This window comes from Fonsecaea monophora, assembly GCF_001642475.1.
Source record: "Fonsecaea monophora strain CBS 269.37 chromosome Unknown Scaff19, whole genome shotgun sequence".
NCBI classification, from domain to species: domain Eukaryota; kingdom Fungi; phylum Ascomycota; class Eurotiomycetes; order Chaetothyriales; family Herpotrichiellaceae; genus Fonsecaea; species Fonsecaea monophora.
In genome coordinates this window covers 172,473-185,990 of record NW_019173950.1, presented here as the reverse complement: position 1 = coordinate 185,990, position 13,518 = coordinate 172,473, and the positions used below count along the sequence as shown (strand labels likewise).

At 51.7% G+C, this 13,518-nt stretch overlaps 3 protein-coding genes across 3 annotated transcripts; 2 read left to right on the top strand and 1 right to left on the bottom strand.

The window, feature by feature from the left end:
- Positions 1–548: 548 nt before the first annotated feature.
- AYO21_03740 (hypothetical protein) lies at positions 549–2,262 on the top strand (the record flags this gene model as incomplete). The annotated part of the gene is made up of 2 exons (XM_022653714.1): positions 549–1,352; positions 1,417–2,262. 2 exons carry the CDS (start codon positions 549–551, stop codon positions 2,260–2,262), a joined length of 1,650 nt encoding a protein of 549 aa, XP_022513957.1.
- A 1,181-nt stretch (positions 2,263–3,443) lies between these two features.
- Positions 3,444–5,180, top strand: AYO21_03739 (hypothetical protein; the record flags this gene model as incomplete). Its single annotated transcript, XM_022653713.1, has 1 exon — positions 3,444–5,180. The coding sequence occupies one exon, from the start codon at positions 3,444–3,446 to the stop codon at positions 5,178–5,180; it is 1,737 nt and encodes a 578-aa protein (XP_022513956.1).
- Positions 5,181–8,177: 2,997 nt separating this feature from the next.
- AYO21_03738 (hypothetical protein) lies at positions 8,178–10,325 on the bottom strand (the record flags this gene model as incomplete). The annotated part of the gene is made up of 2 exons (XM_022653712.1): positions 8,178–9,938; positions 9,990–10,325. The coding sequence occupies 2 exons, from the start codon at positions 10,323–10,325 to the stop codon at positions 8,178–8,180; spliced, it is 2,097 nt and encodes a 698-aa protein (XP_022513955.1).
- Between the last annotated feature and the right edge of the window lie 3,193 nt (positions 10,326–13,518).

Below are 13,518 nucleotides of genomic sequence, written 5' to 3'. Positions count from 1 at the left end.
GGTCGAAGTCGGAGATGGTGATTCGATCGCAGCATATTTATATGCCTCCAACTCAACGTAGAACGAACCCGTCAAAAGTGAGAATACGACATACGATGCCATCGTGAGAACTTCTGCCTGGACAGTCGCCAGCCTTGATCCATCCACCGTGCTTTGCACTGGTTGTAGAAATGCCAGCATTGAGGAGATCGCCATACTCCTTGCGGCCGTATCTGGACTGGGTCAGACAAGTGGGTTTGGATGCGATGATTCTTGTCTAATCAGACTGCGGTACCTCTGGGCGAAGTGCACACCGCGGCTAATGTTCACCATGGGCTTCAAGCTCGTCGCATCCGGTCGCTCCCACTCCGTCTCCATTGTTAAGACAAGACAAACCGCGATCCGGTCATCCAATTTCTTCCTTTTCCATCCTTAATCCAGTCGACCTTGCACCGCGCTTGATCCTTTCGATGACTCGCACACCGCGCAGACCGTCGTGGAGAGGAATGGAGACGACCCCGCAATTCTAGGGTTGAGAGGGCTAGACTGATCGATGAAAGCAAACAATCATGACTTCCTCGCAACGGCGCGACAAGTTGGCCTGTATTCGCACCAAGACGGGTTGTCTAACATGCCGACGGCGCAAGAAAAAGTGCGACGAGCTGAAACCAACCTGCACAGCCTGCGCTCGCAATTTCATTGAATGCCAATGGCCGCACCCAGTGGACCCCAACCATGACTCTGGCTCCCAGAAAAGGAAGAGGGACGTCAGAGATGTAAGGCGCAAAGAGAGACAGGCTGTGTCAAGGAGCACGGTTTCTACTACAAGCGCACGCGATATACCCAGCCTACCAGGACAAATCACTTTTATCTTGGACAAGGCCTCGCCAAAGTCACAGACATTCGGGGCTTCTTCTTCCTGCACGACTCCAGATGGTAACGCTGCGCTTCAGGACGACGCCGAGGTCGGAAACCCCGAGTCTATCATCTCCTGGCAACCATTGACCGCCTCCTTTGTTAGCACCCACCGAGCTCTCCTGATCAGTCCCAGCTCTCTTCTGTTGCTCCAACACTATTTGGAAGCCACATCCACTTTCCTGGTGGCAAAGCCCCAGTCGGGCAACCCCTTCATCACTCTCGTACTGCCCTTGGCGCACTCGGACGACCTCCTCATGCATGCAGTGTTGGCCTTGAGCGGAACTCACCTCAGCTACCTAACCGCCGACAACTTACATATTCAATTGGCCACTCGCCAGCATTATTCGTTGCTTCTGCAGAATCTGCGGTGCCTGTTCGCAGACGAATCTTCTCATGACGATATTTGCATGACCGTGCGCCTGCTGCTGGTCTTGCTTGTGTTATGTCATGTCGAGGTATTCAATTTCTTCATGTTTGGCAGAAGAGAATTGTTCATATTGACCGACATTTGATCTGCAGGCTATCTCTGGTGAACCACACGGTGGTATCTTTCCACACCTGCGAGCGAGCCGCGAACTCGTCCTCAAACTGCTGCAAGAGCCCCAGCGGAGACTGCATGATGACATCAAGTTGGTCAAGGGATTTGCGTTGGAAGTGTATTTTTACCTGGTGTTGGTGAACAGCATCACGCCCTATGGCCGCGACAAAGCGCGTGTGCTTCCCTTTGACTCGTTCTGCTTTTCCCTGGACTTTCTCAAGGAATACGAGACCTTTGGGGTGTTTTTCAGCTGTGGGCAAGGTCTCTTTGAGATGATCTCTCAGGTCTCAATTTTGGCGATGAAGAGACTGATAGACGAGGAGTGCGGTCTAAAAAAACCGGAAACCCAGTTGGAGTACGAGCACTTGGTCGACACAATCACTCAGTGGCAATCACCCCCGGTAGCGGTCGAGATGGTGGAATGGGAAACGGAGCATGTCTGGATGGGAGAGATATACCGGCAAGCTCTCCTGATCTTTGTCAAGGCATGCATGTGTGGTTCCGTGGTCAACAACCCCAAGGTCATTGTTGCCATCCAGGGTCACATTGACGCGGCACTCCCGCTACTTGTGCCCGTAGCCCTGTCGCCCTTCATCACCATTATGTTGTGGCCGATTATGATTATCGGGTCTTGCCTGATCAGCCAATATCAGCGCCGAGAATACATGGGGATGCTGCGGACGAAAACCCATGTCGATTCCTCGCAAGTGAGCGAGGCTGCAAAGCTTTTGGAGTATTTGTGGGAGGATCCAGATGAGCGCGCCTTTGGACCCTTTGGGCTGCACTTTGTCATGAGAAAACGTGACATCAATTTCAGCATGGCCTGAAAGTCGTATCGCTGATGCAACGCACGCCCTGTCGAGATAGAAGTGAGGCGCTGAAGGCATCCATGACCTCATTCAATCGTGGGAAGCTGGAGGAGGTCGGGGGCCGGGCAACACAGCGCGTCCAGCCGTTCCAGCCAAATCAGAAGGCAGAAGCGAAGCGTGGTTAGCACCGTGGGGGGGTCAATGCTTTCGTGCAGCCTGCAGCTGTGCACAATAAGTAGTTGGACACCAGTGATGCAGCAGCAACAGCAACACGAGATCTGTCGCCAATGACTCACTCACTCGTATCCCCATCGCGCCCAGTCCTGGTAGGTAATATGTACGAGGTACCGTGGTACCTTACCTAGACATTATCAGATGGGAAAGTTTGTAAACCCCCCACGCTAGAAAGGCAACCAGAAGTTTCAGAACCAAGCCTCGGCTCCAAGAAATCTCAAACCGAGAATGCGGCTCTGTAGTCCCATGTGAGAGATACCATGCATATTCTTTCTTTCTAGAGGAAGCGGGAGAATCAGGCAACAAGATCTTTTGTCCATCTTGGCGGCGGTTCGCATTCGCATTCGCATTATTCGAGTCAGAAATTCCCCCTTCCCTTGGCTCCTTCCCTCCTTCTTCCCTAAAGTCCGTGCCTGACCGCACCTGCCCATGCATGTGCCATTTGCCCTCCTGATTGGGCGCCACGAGATGTGATTTGTCAAATTCGTGTTTCTTGGGATGTCGGAGGTGGCCGACCAAAGACTTGAAACGACTTGGAATTGCCCTGCTTTGCTGTACTTTGCTTTGCTTTGCCCTGGTGCAACTGAATGATCGTCCGTCCGTCGGTCATTCAGTCAAGTCAATGCCAATGCCGCGTCTTGTGCTCAGCACATGGTCAGCAATCGTAGTCTTGACTGCCTAGATAGGTAGGGAAGTAGGTACTAGAGAGCTATCTATCTATATGAACATCTCTTCTCCATTTCCCACCTCTTTGGACCTTTACTTTCGCCTACGTCTTCTTGTTCTTCCAAGATATATTCTTCGAGTTAGAACCTTCCTTGTCTACGACCGACCGACCGATCAAGCTTGTGTGGATTACAACCTGAGGTGTTTTATTATCAATTACCCCCCAGCCAGCAACAACACACACTCTTCGCACAATACAAGAAAACAACCACCGCAAACCCATCCCAACAGAATCATATATGCCCGCCGAGAGTCTAGACAGCCTCATCATCTCCCCCGACGACTTCCAGCGCTATAATGGCCACCACGCCTTGCACACTCTCGAACTCCCCCGTCCTCCAGGTGACGGATCCACTCTCCGTGTCGAACCCAAAGCGACTCCTGATGATATCGCCCAATGGCTCCAGCGACCATGCACAAACCAATACAACACGAACAATAATGGCACCATGAAGATTCTGCTGATCCAAACTCATAACCAGTCGACTGCCAAACGGGCCCCAAGCATTTTGTTAAGCCCTATAACTTTGTCTCAACGACCATCCGAGCCTCAGACCTCTCAACACCAGAAACAGGCCGAGTTCGTCATTGACATCCTCAACAACCTCGACCTTCCACTGGCAGCGTTCGGATCATATTTGAAGGCCCATTTGACTTTTGTTTGTGTCCCGTCCTTTTCGTCCCATTCTCAATCTGATAATGATGCAAGAAATACGTCGACATCCTACTATTGCAGTGGGACTAGTTGGACAGTGACGTGGACTCACAACCTTGCAAACAGACATACTGCAGCTGTCATGTGGTATCGGGAAGGTGACGGGGACCAGCGAAAGAATGAGGTCCTTGCAGACCTTCTCCGTCTGCAAACTCACCTGTCTCATCCAATGCTGCTCGGCTATGTGAAGACCAAAGTGTCCTTGAGCTTCACCTTCGATATGTTGGACGACATGAATCGCGAGACTCTTGCTCTAGAACAAGAAATCGGATTCCCCACGTGGAATTGGGTGCTTGATCGTGTCGAACCAGGACGTGGTGTTTCCGAAACTCAAGACCTCGCTGTCGAAGGGTTCAATATCCTTTCCGGCAAGCTTACAAATATCAGGTTTCGTCTCAAGACCTTTCAGCAACAAATCAAATTCATTTCACGGTGCAACAATCAATATCGACAGTCACTCGACCCAACAGGGCCGAATTTTCACTCAGCTTGGCGAGAATGTGAAGAACTGGACCATTTCATGAATGTCATGTGGGACTATACATTCATTCACCTGTTCGACGCCGACTCCTTGGGGGAAAGACTTCACAATGCCATGGCCTCTGTCTTTCAATTGACTACGCAACGGGACTCTCGCGCGAGTCTCGCAGTCGCTGACATCAACAATGAGCTCGCATGGCAAGGGAAGAATACCAACAAGGCAATGAGGACAATTGCTTTTGTATCTTTGCTCTTCCTGCCTGGAACGTTTGTCGCTTCCTTCTTTGACACTCCGATTTTCAATTTTGCTGTGCCGCCAAATCACCAACAGATTATCGTGCCTCTACCATTTGCCATATATTGGACGGTGAGTATTGTCTTGACGTTGGGTTTGGTATTAGTGTGGATCAGCTATCTTCGACGCAGTAAAGAGATGGATCGGCGTGAACGCGAGATTGAAAGACAACAGTTTCATGAGCGGATCAGGAGACGGCAACCAGGTGGTCCTGCTGCTATGTTGTTAGAGGGTAGAACTGTCAGCAATACCAGCTACAAGCCTTTTGAAAGGCGATCAGCTTGGGAACTCTTGACGAGGTATAGGACTCGCGATGACCAAACATCGAGAATCGGGACGAGAGGTCGGAAAGTCCCAGAGGAGCTGTATGGAATCCCACTAATGGGGCAGTCATACCAATCGCCCGAAGTCGGTATTGGGTCAATGAAACCGGCCTATCTCAGCCCCAAGGGACACAAGGAAGGCAGCTGGCTGTCGGCAGTGTGAGAGTCGAACTATTGATTCGGAAATTGCGGGAGTTCTGCTAGGTGAAATGTTGGCGAATGGCGTTTACCAGTGTGTTGTCTCATATTTTGGGGATATCCATCATGAGTGTTGATGATGATTGATGATGATGAACCTGTTCTGATACTCAATGAGCAATGGAGACTTTGAACGAGACTGTGTGACTGCTTTGTGTCGCTCATCTCTGTACCTGCCAAGCTCCCCGCCAAGTCTTTGCCAAGCCTGTGGACTTGAATGACGAGGCTGAACAACTTCAATTTCCCCCTTTTTTGTCTTTCTGGCGTCATGACTTTCCAGCTTCCACAATTTTCCATCCACAAAACGCTGCAGCAGGCACGGGCCAGCAACTGAAAGTCCGCAGTACCCACCTGCGTTTTGCTAATCCCATGTCTTCTCTTGCGGCAACGAAGCGGATTCTCATACAGTCTGTTTCAAGGAGCGACCAGGAACGAACCACAATCTATGCCCCTGCTCCCCCCAGCCGGTTCTCAGGCAACCTCACCTACCTACCAGGTACCCGTACTGGTAAGAGTACGAGTACCGAGTTCTTGCAGTCAGGGTAATCCGCCTCACATCCATGCACCATGATATGTCTCAACCCATTGATTTCAGAATGCTACTTCGGTGGTTATCTCAGCAACATCATGTTAAGGGGGACCTGCTTCAGGGTTGTGGACGTACCCGAAATTACCATATCTAGTGATCCAACGTCTGATACAAGTTATTCAGTCTGCATGGATTCTTTCGTGTCCTCTCTACCTTCGAAGAAACGGGAGACCGCATGGCATGACTGTATGTTTGCTACGGCGAGTCCCATGCCGGCTCTCACCGCTACCCATTTCCACCAGGTACCTTGGTCTGTGTCGATTCACATGATGCCCTACATCTTTCTTGCGCATTTCTGATTGAAACGGCTCTCTAACTCCGCATCGTGGGCCCACTTCATCATGACGTCCTATTATTGTTTTGACGGGATTGAAGTCCAGGAAGCGGGGGAAGTACCCTCGTTCCCCGGGCTAAACCTCCATGTTCCGAAGCCTGCCCTTGTCAAGGCTGTGCTCTGACCGATCGCCGGGGTCCTAATAAATGTTAGATCGCACTAGCACGACAGATCTAGATGTTCTGGGCCTCACGAATCGAGCAATCACGTCGTCACGACCTCCAAGAAACCTTTCCTCTCCGCAGGGATCCGTTACGCTGATAGCCTGTTCCTGAAGAAAACAAGCCTCGTTTCATTGGGACTGAAAGTTGGATCTCACCGCTCTGATTTTGAGATCGAAGATCGATCTGCATAGTGATCAGGCACCAGCCCGCGGGCTGGGGAAGGACATGGACCAGGTCAGCACGCACGGACAGGAGCGTCCCCTCGAAAGAAAGACAGGAAAAAACCGATGATTCATCAAGACACGGTTTCAGACAAGTTTCTCTCATGGGCAAGCTGAAGTGATGACGAGGGAAGAATACTAGGTAAGATGAAGAGCAAACGAACCAGGAACCTTCACCAACGTCACCATGGGATGATGCATTGGTAGAGGCACACAGACCATCATCAGATCCTGGACTGGGGGACCTGACTAGCGAAGATGGACGACATTTTTGTCTATATAAACAGTGCTTCTTTCCCGAGTTCAAAACAAATTCTCATCATCCATTCACCATCAGTACCATCTTCGCAACAGCAAACCAACTTCCCAATCTCACAACCCAACAAACATCTCTATCCAAAACCAAAAGACTATCAACATGTCTGACTACAAGCCCACTGGTACGAGTTATCCCCATCCCCTACCAAGACTCCCTCCCCATCAAAGGACATTCAAAATTCCTTTCCCTTTCCCCGGGCCCCTCTCTGCATCCACGCCGTGTAGGAGGGGGGACTCGGATATCACTTCCACATCCACATTTCCACTTCTCCTATACACTCTCTTCCCCCCCCCCCCTTCCCCACTCCGAAGGGTTTCAGCTGCTCCAGTCCTCCCAACCCCCATCCTCATCTCCATCTCACCTGTATCCATGACTTTTGTGTGAAAATGAAAACTAACCCTCTCCCCTTCGGAAATGTACAGAGCACGACGGTCTCCGCAAGGACGGCCAACCCGACCAGCGCGTCAACCAACCGGGCTTCGCGCACGGCAAGGTCGACCCCGTCGAGGCCGGCAAGAAGGGTGGCCATTCCTCCGGCGGTGGCACCTCGGACTCGTCCAACTCCAGTGGTGGGAGTAGCGAGAACCCCCAGGGTGCGGCGCACTTGGGCGGTGAAGGCTTGAGGAAGGATGGTGAACCAGACCAGCGTCTGAAGATGAATCAGGACTCTTAGACGGGGTTATTCTCTCCAACAAGAAGATGGGAATCGTGGATACCGCAGCATGCATGGAAGGATGGGATTGGAAGGAATTATGATCTAAACCCGATTGTACTGGCTTGTTACCATCCATAACAGTACATACCTGTCTCAGTCAAGCATCAATAGGTAGCTACTTTTAATGCAGGCTGTATTCATGTTTTCCATTATCTGAACTTTGTTGAATTTCTTTTGGGGGCACATATGAGAAACTATTTTGGGTCATATCACCTTCGTCTGATGTATGAAGCAAAATAAAACACGATAACCGAGATCGTGGGCTATTAAGAAGCAAAAATTTAGTTGTCGTGGTAAATTACATATTGAAACTGGTGCCTCGTTCAATGTAGCCATCACAATTCATGTCCCCGAGGCTTTTTCTCATGTTCGTTTCCCGTAGGTGCCTCGTCCTATTATACCTGTACTTCCATCAATGTCCTCTTGTAATCTTAGCCGACCATCTAGCGCCATTGCTAAAACTTTCAAGTCTATCTGTCATGCATTTTCATCCATCCTGCATATACCAGTCGAAACGTCGCCTCCTTGGCCAGCGTGCCGCCAGGTAAGGTAGAAATACGCTCAAAACAAGCAAGTCATGACTCATATCCGAGTCTGACACTGGAAGTTGGTTCATTCACCTAGGTGCCGGTGTAATCCTGAGGAGCTGTGTTCGCAAACACATAGTTTTTGGGCTTCTGTTGAGCCAGCTGTTGAGCAACATGTGCATGTTCCTCTCTTTGATTTGGAAACTCTTGAATATAGAACTCCGTTTTCTTCTGTTCAACGTGGGACGCATAGTCAACTTCAGACTTGTTGTCCGATGGCAGGACAAATTGTTGAAACTGGCCATTGAGTCCATCACATTGATGTGGAAACCCGATCGAAGCAATTTGAGACACGGAGAATGACGACACTTCTGGCGATGTCAAAGGGGCATCCGACCAACTGCCGTTGGTGAGTGGTCCAGCTGAGTAAGGAGGTGTGTAGTCCGTGAATGCCGCGTATTGCGGAGGGGCAGAGGTCGGGGGAATGAGAGACTGCTGCGATTGGGCTCTGTTCATGAAAGCTGCCATCATTGGTGTCACTGGAGGCGATGCTGTTGCAATCGAAAGAGTTTGAGGCGGCCGCATGGAATATTGGCTGGGCATGTCCATGGCTTGTGCAAAGAATGGGTTCTTCTCCGGATCCATCCCGTAACCAGTCGAGACGTGGTCAGGCGACAACAACGGTTCTGACAAGTCTCCAAGAGATGGTGTTCCCATTGTTTGCTGAGCCATCAATTGGTTAAAAGCCTCAGCTTCAGCAAAAGTTGCAGCACACATGGGCGACCTTTGAGCCGAACTGGCTTTTCGGATTCCTGCATACCGTGAGTGAAGGCTTTGACCGGCCGACTTGACATGTCGAACGCTATGTGTTCCTTGAGGGCTCATGACACTCTGGCGAAATGTCGGGGATGCCGATGTCATCGCTCCGTAGGACCGGCTTCGAAGGGAGGCCGATGTCAGTGCTGCTGGCCGGGGTCTCTTTCTTCGCGCGGCGATGTCGAGAGGTCCACTTTGCGGAGGACAGATCGCTTCTGACACCCGCTGGTCTGCCAGCAGGCCGGGTGCATCATTTGCAAGAGCAAAGTGACTAAAGTTGTTCGAGAGATCCTCCGTGGTTGATGGACGCCGCGAGCCAGGATATGAAGGCATAGTCAAACCTGGGGAGGGCAGTGCCGTCACAGGACTCTGGTGACTGTGCATGCCTTTCGGTGTAGCAAGGGACTCGCGGAAATCTTCGGGTGTTACTACAAAAGAATCTTGCCCATAGTCGGCCACTTGATCAATCGAGTTTGGATCTTGAACCAGATTCTGTTCCGTCACGTCGTTGTCGAAGCCAAAATCGAAGGACGTGTCCTGAAAGGTGATCGGAGAGGGATATGGGACGGTTCTAGGAGACCGATTTGACCAGGTTGGCATATTAGATGTCGATGAAGTGGTGCGTGGGTCACTTAGTCGAATGGGGAGCTGCATAGGTGCAGCTTGTGCTGGAATCTCCAGGGATGACATAGCAGCAGGGGGCGGCTGAGCCACTGGCTGGCTTTGTGCTGCTTTGGCCTGCCCCAGTGCACGTTGCAACGAGTTCCAACTAGCCTCTTTCGGGTTGTCGACAACCTTTATCGGTGAAGGTGATGTGTGAGCAGTAGAAACTGATGCCGCAACCGAGACAGCGCTCGACTCCTTCACAGGTGAAGCAACAGATGATCTGGGAGAGATAATGTCCCGCGCCGAGGAGGCTTCAGGCAGAACGAGGTCTTTCCCCTCCTTCGAGCCAGACTTCATCGCTGCATGCTGGGCTTCGTATTCTTCTTGCCTTTTCTGTTGCTTGGCCTTCGCTCGACGATTTTGGAACCAGTTCTATAAGCCGGTTAGCTGACAATCTGCGCACACAATATAATTAGCACATACCCCAACCCGAGTCAGTTTCAAGTTTGTCTGAATAGCCAATTCTCTCTTCAACTGTGAGCTAGGTTTGTGATTCGCCTGGAAATGGGCTTCGAGGATCTCAGCTTGTTCCTTGGTGAGTCTTGGGCGCGTAGAGATCTCCTGGGACTCTCCAAAATCATCCTGCATCATCCCTGCATCCCCGAAATCGGCATACTCCGCTCCACCATAGGGCATATAAAAGTCGTCCACAGGCTGTTGAGCATGGGCCATGAAGGCTTGGTACTGGACATGGGGGTATATGAACTGAGACTGAGGTTGCGAGGCAAAGCTAAACGTGTTTTGTTGCATGTAGTCCATGTTGAGCGCCGGTGATGATCGATAGGTTAACACTGGGTTTCTTCGCATACGTTCCTCGGTAGGGAGCAGAAGACCGTCTGCTTGAGTTGCAAAGCTGCTGCCTCGTTCCGCTAAGTAGCCTTTCTCTTTGCGAGCAACAGAGGCCGCAACTAGTCCGTGCGTAGTACTAGGCTCGAGGTGGTGAGGGAATTGATCAGACATGCAGCATCTCAGTCGACAAGTAAAGGATGAAGTCGGTCGGATTGAGGGATCTGCTAGGGTTCGAGATCAATGGGAATGTTGGACCGTCTGACAAGGTAAGGAACGACTTAGGGTGAGAGACGGTGAGGGAAACGAGGTTGTCCAGCAGTATGTGAAGAGAAGGAACGGAGAGGTAAGTCCAGCAGAGGGAGGAACGATGCGTGTCGCGGTCGGTTGCTCGGATTGAGGCCTGCTGTCGACAAGAGCGCCGCAGTGAGGATGGAGGCGGTCCAGCTGTGGTACAGGTCAGGACAGAGCTGTAGATAGATAGGCTCGATAGAAGTAGACCAAGAAGAGCAAGACAAGTGGGCGGACTCGGGGGATTTTTAGATTTAGAGGCGGCGGTCGCGAGGGATCAAGCGAAAGGTACGGAGGGTGCGTCGCACCCTTTAACGAGGTTCCAAGACTGGGGGAGATAGGAAATTCTGAACCCAGGCGCCGAAGGGGGGCGTTTTGAAGTTCAATGAGATGGTGACGGGAGAGTGACCCGGAGAAATAGCTGAAGCAATTGAAGAGGATGTCTTGATCGCCCTTCGCCCAGCACACAACAAAAAACAAAATGTCTGTGACCATCCAAAGCGCGCTTTGGATCTTTTGATCAATCGCGACGTGGGAGAGAGTGAGAGACTCACTTTCTCGCAGAGCAACAAGAGACAAGCAAGCCAGTTCCCCACCGCAGAGAATCGCAGTGGAGGATCCAGCGCAGTCAAGCTACTTGGTGGACGACAGGGGCGTCAGGGGATCCATGAAAGCGGAGACGAGCCAGTCAGCCACGGCGGAACCCATCGTGGGTGGAGCTGCAGGCTAGCCCTCGACCATCAAGGTTCCTGGTTGCCCCTACATGCAGGAGCGTCAAGGTTAAACATTTTGTGAGAGTTGCAGGTGTGTTGAGGGTTGATGGGGGGATGGTTTGCATGGAGGGGAAAGAATAGGCGCTGGGAAGGGGACCAGACCAACAGGTGAAAGAAGGGACTTGTAGGCAAAGTCGACTTCCCCCTCTTCCAGACGCAGGCTGCAAACCTGGCCTGCGGAACGAAGCGCCCTCGGAAAAGGGATCAGTCACTGAGAGTCGACCACTGAAACCACGTCAGAAAGACGACTTCGCACCCCTCCCTCGGCTGTTCTTCCCTAAATCCAAGTACCGAGCACCTACAGACAGACACTCGTACTTCCCGGATACCATTCTGCGCAGTCCACTCATCAAACCTACTCCCACACCCAAACAGATTGACGCTCGTCAGTCCCGCGCTTCTGTCTTTGTATCCCGTGTTCTTTTGCTTTGATTTGTTTTTTGGGCTTGAGTTCTCGACCTGCGTTGACTTTTCGATAGTGCCGCCTCGTCCCGGGGAATGGGAACGTTGACAGAGATCCCTGCGAGCCCTGGTCTGACCTGGTCGGCGCCAATGCAGGAACCGTATCGACAACAAGGAATCCCCATGCTCAGGCCCAGCCAGTCTGCGGCTGCAATTTGAGCCCAGGCTAAGTAATCATGCTCCACCTGGTGGTCCCTTTGGTCCCGTCAGGCACTGTTCACTCCTCAAAACACCCCGGCCTCTGTCTGGCCAACTTTTTCATCCGGTCTAAACCCGTTCTGCCCCAGGTCTCAGCCCAAAGAGCCTCCTTGTGCCACAACCCTGCACCGAACGAGAAAAAGTCGTGGAGGGGACCTGCCAGCGACAAAAGCGCAAATCCGAAACCCCTCGCTGAGGAGGCGTCCAAAGGGAGATGAGCCGAGATGAGTTGTGGCCATGTGCAGAATTAAAATCACCCCCGAAAGGCAAAAACTTTAAAGGACAATCTGAGGGCGATTGGATTTTGTCTGACCGGGTCTTTTTGATTGCGCCTGGACCCGAGACTCGAACGCGTCGAGAGTCGAGATCTGTCAAATGGATGACGTGCCAGTCGCCTGTTGTTAGGGACTTCGGAACTCTGGCACATAGATACAAGACGGGGACAACACAACAGCTTGGGCACTCCGAGTCCACAGACTCCATCGGCGGTCGATGATCCTCTACCTCACGAAGCTAACCATAACATGCTCCCCAGGCGAATATCGATTTCGATCGCACGTAATCTGGGCGCCTCGCATTGGCTTCACTGCAAAGGCCTCTGAGACGAATGTAACGAGGACAGGCTCTCGAACACAAGCAGATATTTCTTCAATGCGCAGAAGCGCGAGCGCCTGTGTTCCTCGCCTCGTATCGCGAGAGTAGATACGCAAATCATCGACGATCATCCGGCTCCAAATGGATGGTGATCCTCAGTCGAGGTACACAAGCTCCCGTTCCCATGCCTTTGGATCTTGGCCCATTTTGACTCAAATCGCGTCCTTGTACGAGGTACTCCTTACCCCGTATGTGTGTACCTAGACAGACGCATAACACAATCTGTACCTGCAGTTGTGGCGGAGACTCCCGCAGCAACCAGAGGCAGCTGAGCTCCCGAATCCGCCAACTTGACTGACCTGCTGAGCCCATTTTCGTCGTCCACTCAGTGGTCGCCATGCCGAAATCTCCCTATCACGCATGTCCGTCACGAGCCACCATCACTACACCCACTCAGACTTGGCCGTTACACGCTCAGGCAGCGACATGCACGAATTTTATCCTCTTACACGTCGGTTTCGAGACGCGCGACAACCTACAACTCCCTGCCTCGACGTGGGATGAGATGGAACTCATGCAGGGGCTTTCTTTCCTTGAGCAATCACCTACGAGTAGCTGCGGATGGAAAGCCCTGCACGATGCAGATTTGCCATGCGGCAATGTTATCCCTTTGCATTCCAGGCCTTGGAAATCAGCCCAGGTGGTCCTTAAAGACTGCTGACATATGCAAGGAACCTGTGACTTGGGACTCAACCACCAGGAGCACAAAATCAAAGACATCAATTTCGCATGGCCCCAACTGGCTAGTGCTCCCTTCGGCCTTTGTTCAATTAAGCGGAAGGAATCTG